The sequence below is a fragment of the Gavia stellata genome, chromosome 26, assembly GCF_030936135.1.
Source record: "Gavia stellata isolate bGavSte3 chromosome 26, bGavSte3.hap2, whole genome shotgun sequence".
Classification (NCBI taxonomy): domain Eukaryota; kingdom Metazoa; phylum Chordata; class Aves; order Gaviiformes; family Gaviidae; genus Gavia; species Gavia stellata.
This window is the reverse complement of record NC_082619.1, coordinates 9,579,077-9,598,840: the sequence shown is the minus strand read 5'-3', so window position 1 is coordinate 9,598,840 and position 19,764 is coordinate 9,579,077. Positions and strand designations below refer to the sequence as shown.

Below are 19,764 nucleotides of genomic sequence, written 5' to 3'. Positions count from 1 at the left end.
TCCTCCAGCGAGCACCTCAGCTGTCCTGGCTCTGCATTGCAGCACCCTTGCTGCAGGGACACCCTGCAGGGCTCTTCTGAGACCCTCCCCACAGAGCTGCCCAGCTGTACTCCCAGTATTGCACCCGCAGCCACACTTTTCCTCCCTGTCGGGACTGGGGAGGGCATTCAGCGCTAGGAGTGGGCAAGGCGTCTGCATCCAGCTCCTAGGGCACAAGGATGCAGCGTTGGAGGACTCCTGGCCCTCACGGGCATCGCAGGAGGGTGCAGCTGGGGGGTGTTGGCTCTTGCTCCCAAAAGAGAGCCCGGAGCTGCTCTCCAGCCTGCCCACGAAGGCGCTGTTCGGCTGCAGGTCTTGCCCTTGCACAGGAGAGATTTCCTTCCAGGACTCCCCATTTTCTTTCTCCCCTCCTTGGGAGGCGGCATCCCCCTTCACCCAGCATGCAAAACACCCCTTCCTCTCCCTCTCTAAGAACCGACAATTTGGTTTACACCAAAATCTATGGCTGAAACGGAAATTTTGCGTACGACGAGGAAAAGCTGCTCCCTGTGCGTAGTGCTAGTCAGAGTCCGAGTGGAAAGGATTCCTCGGTATGACCAAGCAGCCTCTGTGCTCCTCTGTTGCAGACACTGATTTTCGCATGCGACGTGCGCCAGGAGCACAGCCAGACCATCCTCCTGTCCAACCCAAGCAATGAGGCCTGGACCGTGCAACCTGTCATTGAGGGGGAACACTGGAAGGGGCCTGAATTTTTCCATCTAGAGGCCAATCCACAAAACAAGCCCTACAAGATCACTTACCAACCCCTAACCATGAGCTCTGAGAAGAAGCACCATCAGGTATGTGAGCTGTGCCAGCACGCTGACACTCATGACCCTCATAGCTCACCCAGCTCACCAAAGCTCACCCAGCTTTGGGCAGGAGGGTTGGACAAGATGACCTTCAGAGGTCCCCTCCAAGCTGAAATTATCCTGTGATCCCATGTTGGAAGCTGGATTTCTTGGTGGCTAGAGGCCAGGTGTAAGGAAACTGCAGGTGGGAATTCTGGACTGACCATTAAATGTGTTGGAGCAGCTAACCTGAAAAACCAGGTTGTCTGAAGGTCCAGGAAATGAAGTTCGTTCTGTGCAGCTCCTGGTCCCTGCCTGTGCAGCCCAGGGGGGCTCGGAGACCCCCCCCATGCTCAGCCCTGTGGGCTGCACAGGCTCCCCAAGCCCTGGGCGCGACTGCTTCTGCCAGCACTGCCCTGCTGGGGTCCTTTTGCAGCATGCAGGGAACGAGAGGGGCGAAGCTGCCCTGCCATTTCTCAGTGCCCCCCCTCACCATGAGCAGTCGGGTGGGAAACGACACAGACATCTCTCTTGACGTCACCTTTGGTGATGTGGGAGCTTTGGAAAGAGCCCTTCCTGCAGGTCTCAGGCTGGGCAGGTAGGGTGACTGGCCCCTCTGTTTCCGTGAGCACTATTTCTGAGATGCACCAGGGACAAGCTCTTAAATCAAGGGGGTCAATTCCGAACGGCTCCGGGGTGCTGGAGGTGGGTGTCAGACACCTGCCCCTTGGCCCCCTCTAGCTGATCTTACACCACACCAGAATTTAGGCCAGCGCAAGAGTGGAGGCCAGAGACTTCTGGGCTCAATCTCCAGGGTGCGGAGCAGATCTGTGCCCTGTAGGGTTGCATAGGCTCAGTATCTTTTTAATGTACAGCCTTGCTGAAAACTGCAGGACCCTTCCTGCTGCTCTGGAGGCAGAGGAGGTGCTGCAGGCAGGTGGCTGTGACCCATTGGCACCCGATGACTACTGGTTATGAGCTTCTCATGGCCCACCCTGGCTGGTGGGACCCTGCTGTGTTAGCTTACAGGCTGCTCTCCTGGCAGTAATGCTGGGGCTAATCCCAGCACTGCCGGGGCAGTCAAGCTTAGTAGGGACTGCCACCCCCTTACCACGGCTGTCCCTGCACAAGCACAGGGCTGGCAGCTGACGTGCCCACGTTAGTAAGGCAAGTAAAAGGGTGCTAGGACGGTCAGACCAGCTCTGCTGCAGGGCTGGTGCTTCCTTGCCTTGCCCAGACGTGTTGCCTCTGTGTCCCGTGGCTGTGCCAGCCCGAGCGGGTATGACACTGCCATCTCCACCTGCGTGGGACACAGGGCTGCGGTCACAGCTCTGCCAGCTGGACCTGCTCAAAGCTGCTCAAATGACAGCCTGAGACATGGGACTGGCCAGGTGTGCTCGCGAGCCAGTAACTCGTCCAGACAGAGAGCAGGAGAGCTCACTTATCCTATTTCTTGTCTCTAGGGCTCCATCTTCTTCCCATTGCCGGATGGGACAGGCTTGTACTACCTCTTGCAAGGGACTGCTGAGGCCCCAAAGTGTTCAGGGACCATTTTCCGGCAGGTACCATGTCGGACTTCCTACACTGAGCTCATCCCTGTTTCCAACTGGCTGAACAGACCGCAGAGGTGAGTCCGGCCCAGGAAGTCTCGTCCCATCAGCAATCCCTGCAGCAGCGCAAGGAAGGGCTTCCCACTGCCCGGAAGGTCCTTCCTGCAAGCTTTTTACTCTCCTCGGCCCATTTCTGGCCATAGGTGTCTGGGATCACCCTACCCACGTTCTGCGTATGCAGACCCATCCTGGAGGGTTTTCCTCCGAGGGGATGAGAGCTGGCTCCCTCTGCCTGAGGCATTGAGGGTGTGAGGAGCTGTGTTGTGCCCCCCCACGATGGGTATCCTATGGGAGTCCTTCCCGTTGAGCTTCACTGCATTCTTCTCACCCACAGGTTCGTCATGGTAGTGGACATACTCAAACCAGAAAACCTGGAAAGCAGTTCTGTGCTGCAGGGGCTGGACTACATTGTCGTGCCAGGCTCTGCCAAAAAGGACTACAAGCTCACGTTCCTCTCCTACAAGGAAGGAGTCTTTAACGCAACGGTAAGTGTGGACACCAGACTGTGGAGCCCTTCAAGGAGCTGTTTGCTCACTGAGAAGCTACATGCCTGTTTTCATACCTCCACGTGCCCACTGGTGGGCTTGTAGGTGTCCTGGGTGGGTACTGAACAGCAGGCACCTCTCCACGTGCCCCACTCACGTGTCAGTCTCTGCGAGGGTCCCAGTGGGGGCTGCGGAGCACAGGTGGGTCAGGCCATTGGTGAGCTGGAAGCAATAGGCAATCAGGAGACTCCAGAGTGGAAATACCACACGTGCTTTCCCCAGTCTGGCACTCTTCCTGGGTGGCTGCTTACCACCGTTCTTGGAAGTAGGGTGCTGAGCTTGGGGGGTTCTTTGGGCTGGCTTAGCACAGCTGGTATATTTTTATATAGTGCTTCCCTTTTTCTCTCATTCAGGTGACCTTCCTCAACGAGGTGACCAAGGAGTACTTGTTCTACACGGTGACTTTCAAGGCCACCGCTTCGGGACCCCTCAGCACTGTTGAAATGACCGCCGCTGTTCGGCAGAGAGTGTCTTCCACCGTCAAGGTGGAGAACCCTCTGCCTGTCCCGGTGACGTTTGCCACAGATTGCAAAGTGCCCGATGTCAACGTTCCCCCACATTTCACTGTTCCTGCACAGTCGGAGGTAGGAGCAAAGCTCGTCCTGTACGCTCTCCTCTTCCTGCAGCCTTTCTGGGAGGGGTGCTCTGCCCTACATGAACCATCTGGGGCTTCTTTCCAAGGGTGACAGCTCCGACCTGCTAGTAATCTGGAGGTGAAGCAGTGTGTGAGAATATCCCTAGCGGGAATTGCCCTGTGTTGGTGGAGTCTGCCATGCTGCCCCTTGTGATATGCTCCCATCAGGCCTCGCGTGGCAGGTCCTTGTGCCACGTGCTCCTTACTTAGCGTGGGTATTTTCAGTTTGGAGTGGCTGCAGGGCATGCCTCACCCCACTGGCAGGGTGTTTGCAGCCTGGATTGACAGGAGGCGTTGTGTGACCTGGGGGAGTATAGGGGCATTTTAGGGTGGGAAGCTTCTGGGGTAGTGCTGGAGGGCGCTCAGATGTTGGGCACTGTCCCCCAAGTGAGCTGTCCCCCACATGCAGCAGGGCTCTGACCCAGAGAGAAGGAGTTGGAGCGAGGGAGGGTGCTGGGCTGCCTTCCAGCACTGCGTGAGCACACCAGGGACCGATTTCCCCTATCCTGGGCCCTGCCTTCCCCATCTCTGCCTGACCCAGTGGCTTTTCCCTTCATCCCTCCCAGGCTGACCTTGTCTTTGAGTACCAGCCCATGAAAATAGGCGAGAGCAGCGGGCGCCTGGTGCTCCAGAGCAGCGATTTGGGCTCTTTCTACTACAACCTGCATCTGAAAGCCACCACGAGCAGGACGGAGAAGCCCCTCTACTTCCGCACCACCCTGGGCTCTAGTCAGACCATCACCACCAAAATCACGAATTACGCCTGACAGAAGACAGACTACCTCCTCCAGGTGACCGCAGCTTTCCCTGGGCTCTTTTGGGGGGAGGCAGCTCACCTGGCCAGCATCAGCCCTCTCTGTGGAGGGATCCTGCCCTGGCGTAGCCAGGGCGGCCACGTGAGCCCGGGGGTCTTCCCACCGACACTGGATCAGTCTCTAGCTGGACTGTCCTCACTCGCAGACCCCTCTCTGCTGCCCTTGTTGGAGCCGCTCTTGCAGGTTCTGTGGGGTCTGGACTTCCACCTTAAACCCCAGCTCTGGCAGAAGGGTCTCTTGGGGTTTGGGTGCAGGGTTGTCCCTGCTCGGCAGGTTTGGACAGTCCTCGTGGCCGTTGATCGTGGGTGCTCACCAGGGGTATGGTGTGGGTGGGACAGGTGCAGTGACAGGCAGGGGAGAGGGACCCCGGCCTGCGTGATGGCGGGGGACCGTCGCTTTCTCCCCGAGGTGCCGGCTCTGCTTTTGTGACCCGCCACCCCGTCTCTTCTCTCCCCTGCGCAGACCGACTGCCCCGACTTCCAGACAGAGAGAACCATCAGCGTGGCCCCCGCCAGCCCCGGGGGCTCGGCGGTGAGCGTGGAGGTGACCTACGAGCCCTGCCAGCTGGGCGAAGTCAGGGCCACGCTGCGGCTCTCCTCCCGGCTCGGGCTCGGGGGGGAGTACAGCATCCCCCTCTTCGGCCTCGCCCTCCCGCCCAAGCCCCAGGGCCCCTTCCCCGTCAAGGCCGGCGGCACCACCTCCATCCCCTTCAGAAACGTCTTCCTCCAGCCCACGGCCTTCCAGTACAGGGTGGAGCACCCGGCCTTCACCCTCAGGGGCCCCGAGAGCTGGCGCTCCAAGAAGACTGCCCTCATCACCGTCGCCTTCCAGGGTGCCCCGGCCCCCGTCGCCACCAGGATGGTGGTCTCCTGCCCCGGGGCTGCCGGCGGTCAGGGGCCGGGGGTCTCCTGGGTGTACTACCTCCGGGGTCTGCCCCCTCCCCCGTGACTCGTGCCCCTCTGTGGTCCCTGGGACAAGCTCCTTAGTTAACTGCGGGGGTAATTAAAGGTCTCTTTGGCATAAACCCAGCAGCGCGTCCCATCCAGCCCGTGCTGAGGTGAGGGGAAGGGCCCGATCCGCGGCAGGGCGCCCCTAGCGGCGGGGTGGGGCGCAGCCGGCGGCCTCCGCGCCGCGCGGGGGCGCTGCGGAGCGCGACGGCGGGGTCACGTGGGCGGGCCGGCGGCGCGGGGTCACGTGGCCGCCGATGGCGGCGGCGGCGGCGGGTGCGGGGTCCGGCGGGGCCGTGATCGGTGATCGCCGGGCGGGACGTGGCGCCGCTGTCGCCCGGCGTGGTGCGGGCGCTGAACGCCACGCGCTACGAGAAGAGGAAGGTGGCGGCCCTCGAGGTGGAGAAGTGAGCGGCGGGGGCTGCCGGGAACCGGGAGGGGAGCGGGGCGGTGCCGCTCCGGGCTGCCCCGGGGCCCGGCGGGGTGGAGGCCGGCCCGGCGCCCCGGGGAGGGCTGGAGGGGGTCTTGGGGCCGCCTGCGGCCCCGGGGTGGTGGGAGCCGGCACGGGATGCTGGGGGGCGGGCGGGGGTCCCGCCGTGCAGCCGTGGGTCTGGGGCGGGAGGGGACCGGCCCGGCTCCCCGGTGGGAGCTGGGGGCTTCGGGGGAGGGGGGCACCCCGCAGAGAGCCGGAGGGCCCGCGGGAGGGGGAACTGGGGGGGTCCGGGGGAAGGGCTTGCCCCGGGGGCAGGGGTCACCCCGGGGGGCTGCAGCCCTGGGGGGCTGCGGGCCCGGGGAAGGGGCTCCGGTGACAGGGTGACCCCGTCGGGGGACAGTGCCCAGGGCGGTGCCCGGGCGGGAGGGGCTCTCCCGCAGAGCTCGGCGCCTCCCAGCCCCGTACCGCCGGTCGCTGAGGTTTGTCTCCGAGCCCGGCAGCTTCTGGGCGCAAGCGGGGACCCCCCGGCTCGGGGCGCGTGTCCCAGGGCAGGAGTCGTGCCCGTGAGCCCCTCGAAGAAAGCCCGGCGTGACGGTGGGTCCCCAGCGCACGGCGCTGCGCAAAATAAGCACGCGAGTAGCGTGACGGGTCAGAAACTCGTCGGGAACGCGGTACTCGCTCTCCTGCGACGCTCGCGGAGGTGGCCGCCTCTGTGCCCAGCCCTGGCCGGGGGACGCAAGGGTCCCACCAGGCAGCGGGCAGGAGCCGCAGCGGGCGCGGCAGGCTGGCGCTGGGGCGCCCGTCTTGCGTCAGCCTGGGTTCATCACCTCGTGCTGCTGTCCCGCCTCTCCCCGAGGTCTCACCCGAGCTTGTCCCGCGCTCAATCCGTCTGCAGAGGTGGGACGCGCCTGCTGTCGCCCCCGGCTTTTGGGTGTCGCCTTTACTTCGCTGCTGTTTTGGCAGAGCTTGGGCCTTCCTTTCAGAGCATCCCAGTCTGCAGGCATCCGCTGGCACGGCCGTGCCTCCTCTACCATTGCCCGTACGTGTTCCCTGCATGTCTTCTCGCTCTGGCTGCGTTGGTCTGGGGGCTCTGCGCTGCTCTGGTCCACAGCTTTGCCTGGGAAGGGCTGTGTCCTCCCCGGGTACTGCCTGATTGCTCATGGAGGAGATCCGAAGCATCTCCTCGTGGGACAGCCCAGTGCAGGGCTGGGAGCCACGATCCGAGCTGGAGGGTGGATTTCGGGTAGGAGGTGCAGCTGTGGTGAACCTGCGGCTGTGGTGAACCTGCGAGGGGAGCAGCCGGTGACGCGGGGATGGAGCTGCTCTGCTTAGGTTTCAGTGGGGGACGTGGGAGGGATGGGGGGTGGGAACTGTGCGCCTCAAACGTGGAGGGTGTACCTGGGCAGCAGAGAAAAATGCTTCTTGGGATGGGGTGAGTGTTTGCTCAGGTACAAAGCCACTGCATCCAGCCCCTTTTTCTGTTCAACATATTTATCTTCTGCTCATTTTCTCTTTTTTTCCCGGGAACAGTTTCTTAACGGTGGGTTCTGGTGGACGTGCTGCCCTGTCCTCCCAGCTGTAGCCACGGGGATGCTTCAGGAACTGTCCCTTTGCTGCTGTGCGGGGTGATGCTCCTTATCCAAGCAGCTCTGCTCCGACTTTTGCCCCAGGATTAGGGTTTCGTGCTTGGCTTACGCCAACCAAAGTCTGATTCTGGGATGAGCCAGTTCAACTGATCAAGCTGGTAAACCCAGTTTGGGAAGGGCATAAGGGGGAGAAAGGCAAGGGCCGACCCTTTTTGCAGAGGTGCAGATTTAGATCACCTTAAACTCATCACAGAACAGCACCAGCACCGTCTCTCCCACGTCTACGGCATCGAGCGAGGAGGGACTTGCTGCCTCTCAGCTCAGGTACTTCCTTGTCCTCTGGCTGATAACGCGGGAGCAGCTCTTGCTGCCTGCAGACTCTCCGATGCTGCACGTTGCTGTTGGGTGCCTTTTGCCTCGTTATTTAAATCTTGAGCCCTTTAAACTCTTGAAGGAAGCCTGTGAAGTTATTCCTGTTCAAACAAAGCTCCGTTCATTAAATCCAGGCGGTAGAAGGGTCACCCCGTCGGTCCGTGCTGCTCGAGCTCGGTGTGTTCCTCCTGCTGGAGCCTGCTGCCGGGGTGGGACTGGAGATCGGAGCTTTTGCCCTAAATCAGCAGTTGGTGAGAGTAGGTTGGGCTGTAGCTGTTGGAGAATTCGTCTCCTGAGTGGGGACACTGAGGGGCAGCTGCGTGATGCCCCCAGGGAGAAAGGGGGCAGCTGTTTTGCTCAGAGTGGGGTGAGAACAGAGCTGGTGTTTTGGGGGGAAAAGTTCATAAACATTTTCTGTAACGATTTTCCGGGATTATAAAGTGGGTGACTGGCGGGTGGCGCACCCGTCTAGGGAGGGCAGCGTGAGATTCAGTAGAGCGCTTAAAAAAAAGCCTGTGCAGAGTTAGATAGTGGAAGCTTTTGTGCCTTTATCGAAGATTAAGGTTAAGATCCTTATTTAGGTTGAGGAGTCTGCGTTATGGATAGAAGTCAAGGAAAAAAGGTGCTGTATTGGCCGGGAATCGAACCTGGGCCTCCCGTGTGGCAGGCGAGAATTCTACCACTGAACCACCAATGCTCCAGCTGTGTGCTGCTGCCTGCACAGCTGCCTGCACAGCTGCCTGCACAGCTGCCTGCACAGCTGCCTGAGCCTCCCCGCTGGCCAGTGGCTCGGCCGCAGGGAGAGCAGGGGCTGAAGGGCTGGCCGGGCAAGCGGGGACCTTGAGGCGGTTGCGTAGACTGGAGCAGGGTTATAGGTCTCTTCATTTAAGCGCAGCTGAGACGTTAAATATCTCTGGGTAACGAGCTGCAGGTTTCTGGGGAGGAGGGGGTATTGCACGCGGAAACCTTGTCTGCTTTTTGTTAAGGTTCACGTTGTGTAAGAGTACATACGATATACGGAATATCAGCTGAAGCGATGCGTGGGTGGCTGGAAAGGTCCAAAATCTTGGCGCTGGGCGTGGGTCTGGCGGGCAACGATTCATACCAAGCCCCTGGTGTGTTCTGAGTGGTTCTCTGCTGCTGTCTTGTGCTGTGTCAGGCGTAAAGAATCCTCGTAAATGCCTTCTTGCAGGGGGTGTTTGACTGAACACCTGGTGACTTCTTTTCTGCAAGCACACAGCCCTGGTGAGGTGGCCCTTGAGACTCCATCCCGGGCTGGGAGTTCATGAATGGTGTAGGAGGCTGCAGGCTGGGAGCAGCAGGAGGGCAGCGAGCCGCTGTTGGATGTGAGCAGGGAGGAGGGGAGAGCTCTAGTTTCACTTGTGGGTTCCTCGAGTGTTCCCCGTTTCGGTACCGCTTTCCCTGGTGTTTGTCGTGGCCGAAAATCCCCGTTTCTGACGGCTGCGGGGAGCTGAGCTCCCGAGCGTTTGTATCAGGCAGAACCTACAGTGCCCTGGGTGCTTTCCTCTTCTCTCCTCAGGCTGGTGCGAGAGTTTGTGGCCCAGAACAACACGTCTCAAATCAAACACGTGATCCAGATCCTGTCGCAGGAGTTCGCGCTCTCCCAGCACCCCCACAGCCGGAAAGGGGGACTCATTGGCCTGGCCGCTTGCTCCGTTGCCTTAGGCAAGGTAGGTGCGGATGGGTTTTTTTGGCTTGTGCGGGTTGTGGTGGGAGAACGGCAGCTTCTCCTGGGTCAGCATGGTGGCGAGACTCAGGCTGGTGGCCCCACAGCTCCCCGGCTCCCTCCTTGCATTGCAGCACACGGCTGGGTCGTGTTTGTGTCTCCCCATCGCACCCAGCCACGTCCTTTGGGCAACTCCCTCAGCAGCTCCCTCGGCGTGGTTTAAGGGCATCTGCCCATCCTCTGTCTCCAGCAGCTGGACTAGACTCAGCAGGTCGAGTACTAATTCGTGTTAACGGAGCTGAGAAGAGGTGTAGCCCTTCTATCTCCCACCCCCAGCTCAACCGGCTCCGGCAGCGCGGGCAGGGCCTTTGGGAAGCGGGGTTAAGGTTCGGGCCAAACGGTGGCAGAGGCATAGGCAAAGTAAGCAAGTGGCTTAAGGTGTCAAGCTGCGTTAGCTTGAGCTAGCAGCTTGGCGGAAGTTTGACTTGCTGAACACGTGGGTTGGTCAGTCCAGTTCTGGAAGTGTTATGTTGATGTCCCTTGCATGGGAAGTCAGCTGATTTCTGTCCCAATTAAGGTCTTTCTCTAGAACTTCCCTCTTGTTAACAAAAACAAGCTCAATAAGTTGCCCCCAGGGCTCTGCCAGAGCATCCAGGTCCCCATGGAGGCGAGCACGGACTCTGCAGGCTCACGGCTCCGTCAGGCTTTTGAGTCAAGCCATGGGGCTGGTTTTTGAAAGCGCTTGCAAGGGAAGGAGTAGTTTTGGTCCGTAGCAAGGTGTACGTCAAAGAAAGCAGAGGGCTCGGGAAGAGCAGGCTGTGCTTGTTGGAAGAGCTACAAGGTAGATTTTAATTCATTTATTCCCCTTCTAACGAGTCATGATCGATCTGAGCAGATGCTTTGAAGCCTGATAGCTTCTACGTTAACTGCCTGTACACTGGTGGCTGGGAGCTTCTGAGCAGCACTCCTGTCTTCGTCCTCTTGTTAAAATGCAGAATCTCTTTGCAAAACCCTCCTCCCCGGGATGAGCAATGCTCTGCTCTGCCCGCGGCCCAGGCACGTAACCCACCTTCTCCTGCGCAGCGCGGGGACAGGCACTCCGTGCTGCCGGAGCTGCTGGTGCAGCTGGCTCTGGGGGGTGGAGGACTTGTTTTAGGCGGCCTTGATGGGCACTGATAAAACTTGGAGTTCAACTCTTTAATCTGCTAGTTTGCACGCTGTTGATTTTCTTACCATCTCCTTTGCTAGACACTTGGGAGACATTTCCCCAAAGTAGTGGTTTTTAACTTCAAAACAAGCCAACCTCCTGCCTCCACCTCTGGGTTTGTCTGAAACTCCTGCTGTGCTGGTGAATCCTTAAGCAGAAACCTTTTGTGCTGGGGAGCAGCCTCATTAATGACTATATTTGCTTGTGGGCAGAGTTAAGGTCAGCCTGGTGTGGCTCTTCCACGGTGCAGGAGGACAAAGTTCAGCGTGTAAAGCGTGTAACTCTTGCCTGGGAATCAGAGCCCTGCAGTCATTTCCTCCACCAGATGTGTCCAGCTTAACTCCGCCAGCTGTGGTAGCTCCTCGCCCATAAGCAGGCTGAAACGGCTCCTCTCTGGTAGTTGGGACCACAGTTGGGTTGATGTTTCTGGAGACCAGAAGGCAGGAAGGTGCTTTGGGGGTTGCCGGTTGTCTGTCTTTTATGAAGCCTGTATCACCAACTCCTCCGTGCTGCCCAGCTCCTGACTATACAACGAGTAGCCCAACAGACGAAGGGCTTCTTCGCTTAACTGAAGGTGCAGGTAGGCTCGGTCTGTCGCTGTCTGGGATGTTCTCCCTGGTCCTGGAAACCTCGGTGGGTTTATGCAGACACCAGCTGGTAGAGTGGGATAAATCCTGGCTGACTGCTGCGAGGGCTGGTGACCGCTGGGGATCTGCCTCGTCTCCTGCCTGCAGGGCAGAGGGAGGCAGGGATGGATTTCCCTGTGGGCCAGTCTCCAGCAGAGATGAGCATCGTGCAGTGGGAAACAGCCCCTCTTGCTTTGAAAGGTGCACTTGAATAACTGCCCAAACTTCTTGCGCGTCTCTGGGAATCGAAACCAGCCGAGTACGGCTGCAGTAATCGCTTCCGTTGCTGGTGGAGACTCCCTTGAAACAATTTCTCAGCTTGCTCAGCTGGCTGTCACCGTACCCGAATAGTAAAATCCAATAATTTCAAAAATAAAATGCAAAATTCATTAATAAATCCTGTCTAGCGTAGGTGCACTAAGCCATCGCAGGCCTGAATTTTTGCAGTATGTTCCAGGGCAGCGCCATCTCTTCCCTCTCCCCGTGGCACGGTCCTCAACTGACCAGTCTCCTCTTGTCCGCCAGGACTCTGGGCTCTACCTGAAGGAGCTGATTGAGCCGGTGCTGACGTTTTTCAACGACGCCGATAGTCGGCTGCGATACTATGCTTGCGAGGCCCTCTATAACATTGTCAAGGTGGCCAAGGGCTCTGTCCTCCAGCACTTCAACGTGCTCTTCGATGGCCTCAGCAAGGTAAGAAGCTTCCTCTCAACCCTCATGTGTTTTTATTTCCCACACTGGAGAAGTAAGACTTGTTTTCTGGTCCTTGTCTTCTCTGGGTCAAACAAACCGAGTTGTCTAAGGTCTTCCTTCCAAGTAAACTGCTTTGCTTTGACCCAGGCAGCTCTGAAGGACCAAATGAGCAATTCCTGCAACAGCGCAGTGGCCACTGATGTTGCGGGTGCTGGAGTTTACTGTAAGATACCTCGTTCTCTGTCCTCACCTCCAGGATGTATTTTCCTGCTCCTTGTTGAGTGGCATTAGGAAACGAGGCTGACGGGACTGCTGCAAGTGAGGTGGCTCTGCAGTACTATGGCTTTGTGGGGACTGTAGCATCAAAACCATGCCTACATATGCCTGTCTTTGCAGCTTATCAATGGAAACTTGTATTTGTCTGCCCCTTGAGAGCGTGGCTGCTGGCCCATGAAAACCTGCGTAGCTGGGGGAGGAGATGGGCGCTTGATGTCACCCTTAGGAAGTCTCTCAGGAGAATTTGTTGGAGCCTAACGAGGAGCTGGCGATAAAGGGGCTTCTCTGTGTCCGTTCCTATAATGCCAAAGGAGAGCAACAGTCCCGTGAGCCTGCTGGGAGCTCCGCTGCAGAGCAGGCAGCAGACCTGGGACCCTCTGCTGCAATGGCTCTTGTTTCTGTCATTCATAGCTGGCTGCTGATCCTGACCCGAAGGTCAAAAGCAGCTCTGAGCTCCTCGATCGGCTTCTCAAGGTATTTTTCCTCTCCAGCTGAGTATCCTTGGTGCAGGCTGCAGGCATGTACTGGCTGGGGATGTGTCGGTTCCCGAGGCTGGAGCTCCTCAAACCATCCCGGATCAGTCCTGTGGCTACTGTCAAAACATCTCTTTCTCTCGCTGGCTACAGCTTCTTAGATTGAGGGTCTGGTGGCGATCTCAGGCAGCTGGGTCGAGGGGCTGGTAGGTTATCGCAGTGCCACGTGTGCGTTCGGCTCTTGAGAGCCGGGTGTCTGGGGGAGCAAGGTTTTAGTCCGAGTAGGGTTGCAGCCCCATCCCAGGCAGCAGAAGGGCTGTTCCTCTGCTTTTCCTCCCTTGCCTAAGCGAGTAGCGATGTGAGTGGAGCTGCTCTGCTGCTGCTTCGGGTGGGGGGGCTCAGTTCCCGTTTATGTTCTGCCTGCCCGACGGTCTTTTGCTCTCACAGACCTCCCAGTTCCTTTTCTGCTATTCAGAGGTGAGTGGCTCCCTGCCAGGTCCTGCCCTCACTCCTCCTCGTTAGCACAGCAGTTAACGTAGTCTCCGCATTGCCTGCTGCAAACCTTCCTGCTGGGAGATCTGCTCCGCCGCGCTGCTTTGAGAGACTTAGCCATGCGGCAAAATCCACCAAGCGTGTAGGAAGAGCTTAAAGGAAAGCCAGGGGACACTCCCACCCCTGACACACGTAGTTATATCAAAGGTGCTTGCTCACGTATGCCACACGCCACTGAGGCATGAATCGTAGAAGCTCCCACCCTCCTCCTGCTCAGCTGGGCTGGCACACAGCAGGAGCCTCCCGCTCTGGGTCCCGCCCAGCGTTAGTCCCTGCCCGAGGGGGATTACTGGCTCATCGCCTGAACAAACCGCGTGATGCCATCTCCCCGGGTCCCCTGACCCCGCGGACCCATGCATCAACTGCTTGTCATCTTTTTCCTGCCATGTGCCTTAAAAAAGGCCGGGTGGGGTGGCTGTGTGGGTGTGGGGTGGTGGCCATCCCTCCTGACACCCTCTGCTTGGGCTCTGCAGGACATCGTGACAGAGAGCAACCAGTTTGACTTGGTAGGCTTCATCCCGCTGCTGCACGAGAGGATTTACTCCAACAACCAGTATGCCCGCCGGTTCATCATATCCTGGGTAGGTACACACGGCCCCAGGCGTGCCTGCCCGTCCGAACTCCAAAATGCCGTGATCTGTCAGCATCCCACATCTGGGCAAACAGCAAATGTCCACGGTGAGGTGGGAACTCAGGCACCCAAATTTACTTGGGCAGGTTTTTTAAGCCAGCTGAGTTTTTTACCTGCTTCTTTAAAACACCGGCTCCCTCTCACCTCGCTGTTGCAGTCCCAGGGGCATCGTATTGCACGTCTGCCAACCTGGTTCAGCAACACCAAGTTAGAAAATACGGTCAAAGCGTTGCTTGTATAAGTAGATACGCTGTGGTCTAGAGATTACAGTCTCCCTGGGGACAGTGCCAGACTGCTTTCCGTCGCCCAGCAGTGATGGAGGGATGTTGCTCTCCAGTAGGCAAGGTATTTCTACTTGCTTTCGCCTTTCTGTGCAAGGCAGGAGCTCTCAGTGTCTGGCCAGGGTCTGGGGAGAGATGCGTGCCTCTGTGTTCTCTCTTTCAGCCATACTGTTTGCCATCCCAGGTCTGCCTGCATGCGTCTTGGCGGTCATTCCTGAGCCCTGCTCTGTTTTACAGAGCTGTGATTGGAAATGGAGCAATGCTGCAGGCTGATCGCTTGCCTCCTGTGCTAGCCCAGCTTCTTTCCGAGATGGGCAACTCCACACTGTCCTCTTGTCCTTCCCCCCATCCCACACAGCTCGGCTCTGAATTCCTTAGTATCGCGCCAGATTTGTGCTGGTGATGTTAGTTAGCTTCTCCGAAACTCACCTCTTTCTTCTTCCTCCCCTGAGCTAGATCCTGGTCTTAGAGTCTGTGCCCGACATCAACCTCTTGGATTACCTGCCAGAAATCCTGGACGGGCTCTTCCAGATCCTGGGAGACAACAGCAAGGAGATCTGGAAAATGTGAGTGTGGAGGCTGGCCGGGCGCGAGGGCTGTGTCTTGCTCGCTGTCTGTCCGTCGCCCTCTTCGTTTGTTTGCAACTCTTCTGTATAACTGCAGCGAAACCCCGTGTGTGCGGTGGGAGACAGAGCGACCTAGCTGGCTTGGTCAGTGATCAGTGTCCTTGGCAAGGGCCTCCCTTCCCTGGCTTGCTGTGGCTGGAGTGGCCGTGGAGGACACTGCGGTCTGTGCTGGGGGACAAACTGTTGTGGCTCAGTTGAGCTGTTGCCTTCTCAGCCCTTGCACCCATATCAGAGCTGCCGAGGCTCATGCGTGCTTCTTGTTTCGGGTGATGTTCAGCAACACATGGACATGTAAAGTTGCTTGTTGCTCTGCAGGAAGAGCAAACAGCTGCCACGTGGCTCAACTGCCCGAGGCTGCATTTAAATCGGACTTTTAAAGGTGGTAGTTAGGGCTTAGTACAAAGCTAAAATTGCTGCTGCTCGTCTCATGCTGGAAGTCGCCGTAGCCCCATGCCCAGAACCCGGCACGCCTTTGGGGTGCAGCCGGTGAGCTGGGAAGCTCATCAAGGTGGTGAACACTTTGGTGGCGGGTAGGGATGATGCTGGGTGCCCCACAGCACCCAGGGCATGGTTGTCTGAAGGCAGCACGATGGCTTGTTTCGAGCTCGTGCACCAAGCCTGCCTTGGAGTCCTGTTCTCCGGCAGCTTGTCTGGTGGAGTCTGCCTTGCTGCAACTTTTGGGTCCAGGGTGTGCTCTTGGGGAGGCTCTTCCTGGCCCTCCTCTCCAGCCTGGAGCGAGGAGACAGATTCCCTTCCCTGTGCCGCATGGTTAAACAGCTCCTGCTGTGCCGTCAGATGGATGAGCTGGAGGGGGGACCTTGGGCACGCTGCCCCATCCCTTGTCGTGGTGATCTGCAGCTCCTTGGACTGGATGCCTCTGCCTAGACCTTAGCCTCATCACTTCGCTGGGAGAGCAGCTCGCGCTGGTCCGGCAGGCACTTCCAGCGCTCGGAAACCGCAGTAAGCAGAAGGAAGCCAAGAGCGCCGAAGTGAGAGCGATGGAGGACGAGAAAGCGACAGCTTGTGGGACCGATAGCAGAGAGGAGCTGTTTTCCTCCTGGCCGCTGGCTCGAGCCTGTTGAGCAGCACAGCTGCCAGCCCGTATGGGAGCTGCCCTTGTGACTTGGACCACAATGAAAGAACCTGGATATTTCCACCCTTGGCAAGGCCGCTTAAAGGCTAGAGCCTGGCCTAGACCTTAACCTTGTCTGAAAATGGGGTCAGGAAAGCAGCTGGGCCGGGCAGGAGGCCAGGAGGGAGATGACAGCTCAGGCATTGGCAGAGAACAGGCGACTGCTGAGGAGAGAGATGGCAGAAGCCCTTGAAGGAAGGGGAGAAATGAGAAAATGAATTGATAAGGGACATGGGGTGAAAAACATCGCTGTGGGTTGAACGCAGTGGGAAAGTGAGCTCTGTTGCTGTGCTGGAGGATGCGCTCTGAGATGGGGGGACGTGCTGGGGGGTGGGTCTGCTGCCCCACCACTCAGCTTGAGCAACGGGTACCAGGATCCAGAGGTAAGAGCCTGGTACAGCCCCCATCGTTGCTCAGTTCACCCTAAAAACATGTTCTTGCCATCACAGGCGAACACAGAGGTGGTGCCAGGGCCACATTCATCCTCCGGAGGAGAATCTGGGGTAGTGGGTTAGATGGAAGCGATTGCATCTGACATGTGCCCTGCTGCAGATGCCGGCGCTGGGAGCCGGCGTGGCAGGCCCAGAGGATCGCATTAACGCAATGCCATTACCGCTGCTCCCACTCCGTGCTGCCTGGGGATTAAGGATAGCCAGGGCGAGCTGCGAGCCCGCTTCGGAGCTGCAGCTGCAGCAGTTCTCGCCGTGCTCGGCTGCTGCCTTCCCCCGGAGAAAGGCAGCAGCCCACAGGAATCTGGTGCCGCTCCATCTCAAAGGCAGAGGAGCACGGTCAGTGGGAGATGTTTAGCCGGATTTCACATGTTTATCAAACGTCTTGCCTTTCAGGATGGTGCCCTGGTTTTGCGCTGAGTAAACGAGCTGCTTCTCTGCTGGCAACCCCCCTAAAAGGTTTATCTTGGCAGATGCAGGGAGAGGATAGCCGGTGAGGAGCTTTGCCCAGCTGCCATCCCTTTTAGCAGGAGCGGAGCCCGGCAGAGCCGCAGGGCCACGGTACGTGACGTGGCTGGGATCTGGCCGACTCGAGGCAAGCCCGGCGCTGTCAGCCACCTCCCGGGGTCAGCTCGGGTGGATTTTTGACTTGAGCCGCTCAGGCTCTGCCCGGGTCCTGCGTCGCTGGGGAAGGGGTTTTCACAAGCAATTTTGGCACACGCCGGGCTGGAAATGGCTTGTTGCTGTGCTGGCAGAAGTCTAGCATCCTTCTCTAACGGTGCTGTGGCAAACCATGCCACCCTGCATCCTCCTCACCTGCCTCGCGGCAGCACGGAGCTGGTGGATGTGACAGTGTCCAGGCACCTCCGAACCAGCCGGCTTCACACGCCGCTTCTCTTTTGGCCGATTCCCTCTGAAAATACGCGTTACCCTGAGGGGCTTTTTCCCCCCCATCCTGCGCAGGCGATGCCTATTTTGGTGTGGAGATGTAATCGGGTCGAGGATTCGTGCTCCTCTTCCATCAGGAGCCCCGTGCCGGGTGGGTGGCAGGCTGCACTGCTGCGGCGGGAGCTGGTTTTGCAGGAACATCAGATACAGGGCTGGCTTATATCACCTGGGATGCTGCTCCTTGGCCATCCCCTCTCCCAAACTCCCAGTGTTCTGGGTCCCTCCTTCCCCTCGGTTCTGCATGTCTGAGTGTTTGGCCCTCGGCTGTCGTTCGCAACATCAAAGCGAAACTTAGTCCAACTCGAAATGCGATTTGCAGACCCCAGCATCCGTTACGTGAGGCAGATCAAGCAGTCGGATAACTGCAGGGCTGTGAGGGGCCACAGCCACCTCGTCTCGCCCTTACAACGTGTGTCCTGGAGAAGATCAAATCCTATTAAGCCGCAGCTCTACTTGCAAATTATACCGTGAGAAATCTGCCCCTTAGGATTTCTTATCAAATGAGATGCAGAGCAGCTCTGTGCGTGTTAGAAGAATTGGCAAGAGCCTGGTCCAGCCTTGAATAATTCAGTAGCTTGGGTAGGACAGGAGTGACTTAGCTCTTCAAAGCAGCTACCTCTTGGACGTCTGCTTCAGCCGTCTGGGCTCCAACCATCTCGGGTCCAACCATCTCTCCTTAACCTAGTCTCCTGCAACAGGTACTTCCCACATCCTTGCTGTTGAGGAGGTGGGAAACCATCAGGTAGACTTCAGGATCACAAACCAGACAAAAAATGCCATAATGTGACCTCTCCTGCGTTGGGGTCTCCTGTCCCAGTGCAGGTCCCAACTATTTGGGGAAAAATTGGGGAGTTTTTCACTGTAGTAAGAGCTAAGGGTCTGCAGGCTGTCGGTGTTACGAAAGAGGCAATGTCCTGGTGAACTAAGGGAGTTGTTTGCTTTCATCTCTGGTTGATGGCCAAGAGTTGGCTTCATCCTTTGGGATGGCTTCTGGGAAACAAGATGATGGTCTCAAGGCAGCCTTGTAGCAGCGAGCTGCATCCCAAAACCACTGCCAGCCATCTGCACCATCTGCAGTCCTCAGCACGAGGCTGCTGGGATTAGTGGAGACTGGATGTCCTCGCCTGGTTGGGTGGCCCCAGCTAGTGGAGTTTGAGGACACGTGAGTTGATGTTCTCTGGAGGTGTTTGAGCTGGTCAAACTCGAGTTGGGTTCTGAACGCGTTTTAAGGATCTTTAGCCTTCAAACTACAAACCTGATGACTGCAGTATGGACCAGTTTCTCAGCGCAGCCATGGTACTGGATTCATCTAGCGTGGTGTCTTGTCATGCGTAGCTACCAGCTATTTTGGGAAAGTGATAAGCCTTGAAGCCTGGAAGATTTCTGTTGTTTCCAGAGCAAGTTTTTGGTGTGCTGCTGTGTCTCTCATTGCGCTTCCCCATCTCGTAATGCCAGTCAGAAACTACCGATGCCATATGGGCAAACCTGGCCATGCCCAGCCATGACCCTCAGTACAAGAAGGACATTGAGGTGCTGGAGCGTGTCCAGAGAAGGGCAACGGAGCTGGAGAGGGGTCTGGAGCACAAATCTGATGAGGAGCGGCTGAGGGAACTGGGGTTGTTCAGTCTGGAGAAGAGGAGGCTGAGGGGAGACCTCATCGCTCTCTACAATTACCTGAAAGGGGGCTGTGGGGAGGTGGGTGTTGGTCTCTTCTCCCAAGTGACAAGTGACAGGACAAGAGGAAATGGCCTCAAGTTGCGCCAGGGGAGGTTCAGGCTGGATATCAGGAACCATGTCTTTCCTGAGAGAGTGGTGAAGCACTGGAACAGGCTGCCCAGGGAGGTGGTGGAGTCACCATCGCTGGAGGTGTTCAAGGAACGTGTGGATGTGGCACTGCGGGACATGGTTTAGTGGTCATGGTGGGGTTGGGTTGGTGTTTGGACTTGATGATCTTACAGGTCCTTTCCAACCTTAGTGATTCTGTGATTCTTTGGGTTGTCTTCCTCTGCAAGCTCCTGGTGCAGAGGCAGCTTCTGATGTAGCTGTTCAGTTCCCTGGGTCCTTCCCGGCTCGACCCAGGCGCTGAGTTCAGGTGGACACAACAGGCAGTGAGGGCATCTCTGAGAAAACTGTGAAGCGGTGACACTGCTGATTTCTTTCTTTGCTTTGTTTTCCTTTCTCTGGCTCCAAAATGGAGTTGTTTCTTTAGGGCTGAACGTGTTCCTGTTTCCTTATCTGCTCCTCTCAGTCTTGCTGGGGGTTGGAAGTTGTGCTGGGACTTTTGTCTGACTCATACAGGAATGACGCATGAGGTGGAGCTGGTGTCTGATGTGAAGCAGGATAGACTCCAGCTTCCTCTCGTCTCCGCTGATGTGAAAACCTACCTGCGTTTATGCAGCGGCCAGGCAAGG

General features: G+C 57.8%; 1 protein-coding gene, 1 non-coding gene and 1 pseudogene across 2 annotated transcripts in view; 2 read left to right on the top strand and 1 right to left on the bottom strand.

Annotated features, from left to right (window-relative positions):
• LOC132319257 (hydrocephalus-inducing protein homolog) overlaps positions 1-5,382 on the top strand; it is a 121,043-nt pseudogene extending 115,661 nt beyond the window's left edge.
• A 299-nt stretch (positions 5,383-5,681) lies between these two features.
• Positions 5,682-19,764, top strand: part of LOC132319256 (protein VAC14 homolog) — a gene marked incomplete at its 5' end in the record, with an annotated part of 87,830 nt that continues 73,747 nt past the window's right edge. The window contains 6 exons of the mRNA XM_059829579.1: positions 5,682-5,788; positions 9,313-9,463; positions 11,818-11,985; positions 12,673-12,735; positions 13,760-13,867; positions 14,655-14,764. Coding sequence (XP_059685562.1) covers positions 5,682-5,788; positions 9,313-9,463; positions 11,818-11,985; positions 12,673-12,735; positions 13,760-13,867; positions 14,655-14,764 — 707 coding nt within the window. The remainder of the gene's footprint in view (positions 5,789-9,312; positions 9,464-11,817; positions 11,986-12,672; positions 12,736-13,759; positions 13,868-14,654; positions 14,765-19,764) is intronic.
• Positions 8,399-8,469, bottom strand: TRNAG-GCC (transfer RNA glycine (anticodon GCC)). The gene has a single exon. It is a non-coding gene; the product is annotated as a tRNA-Gly (tRNA).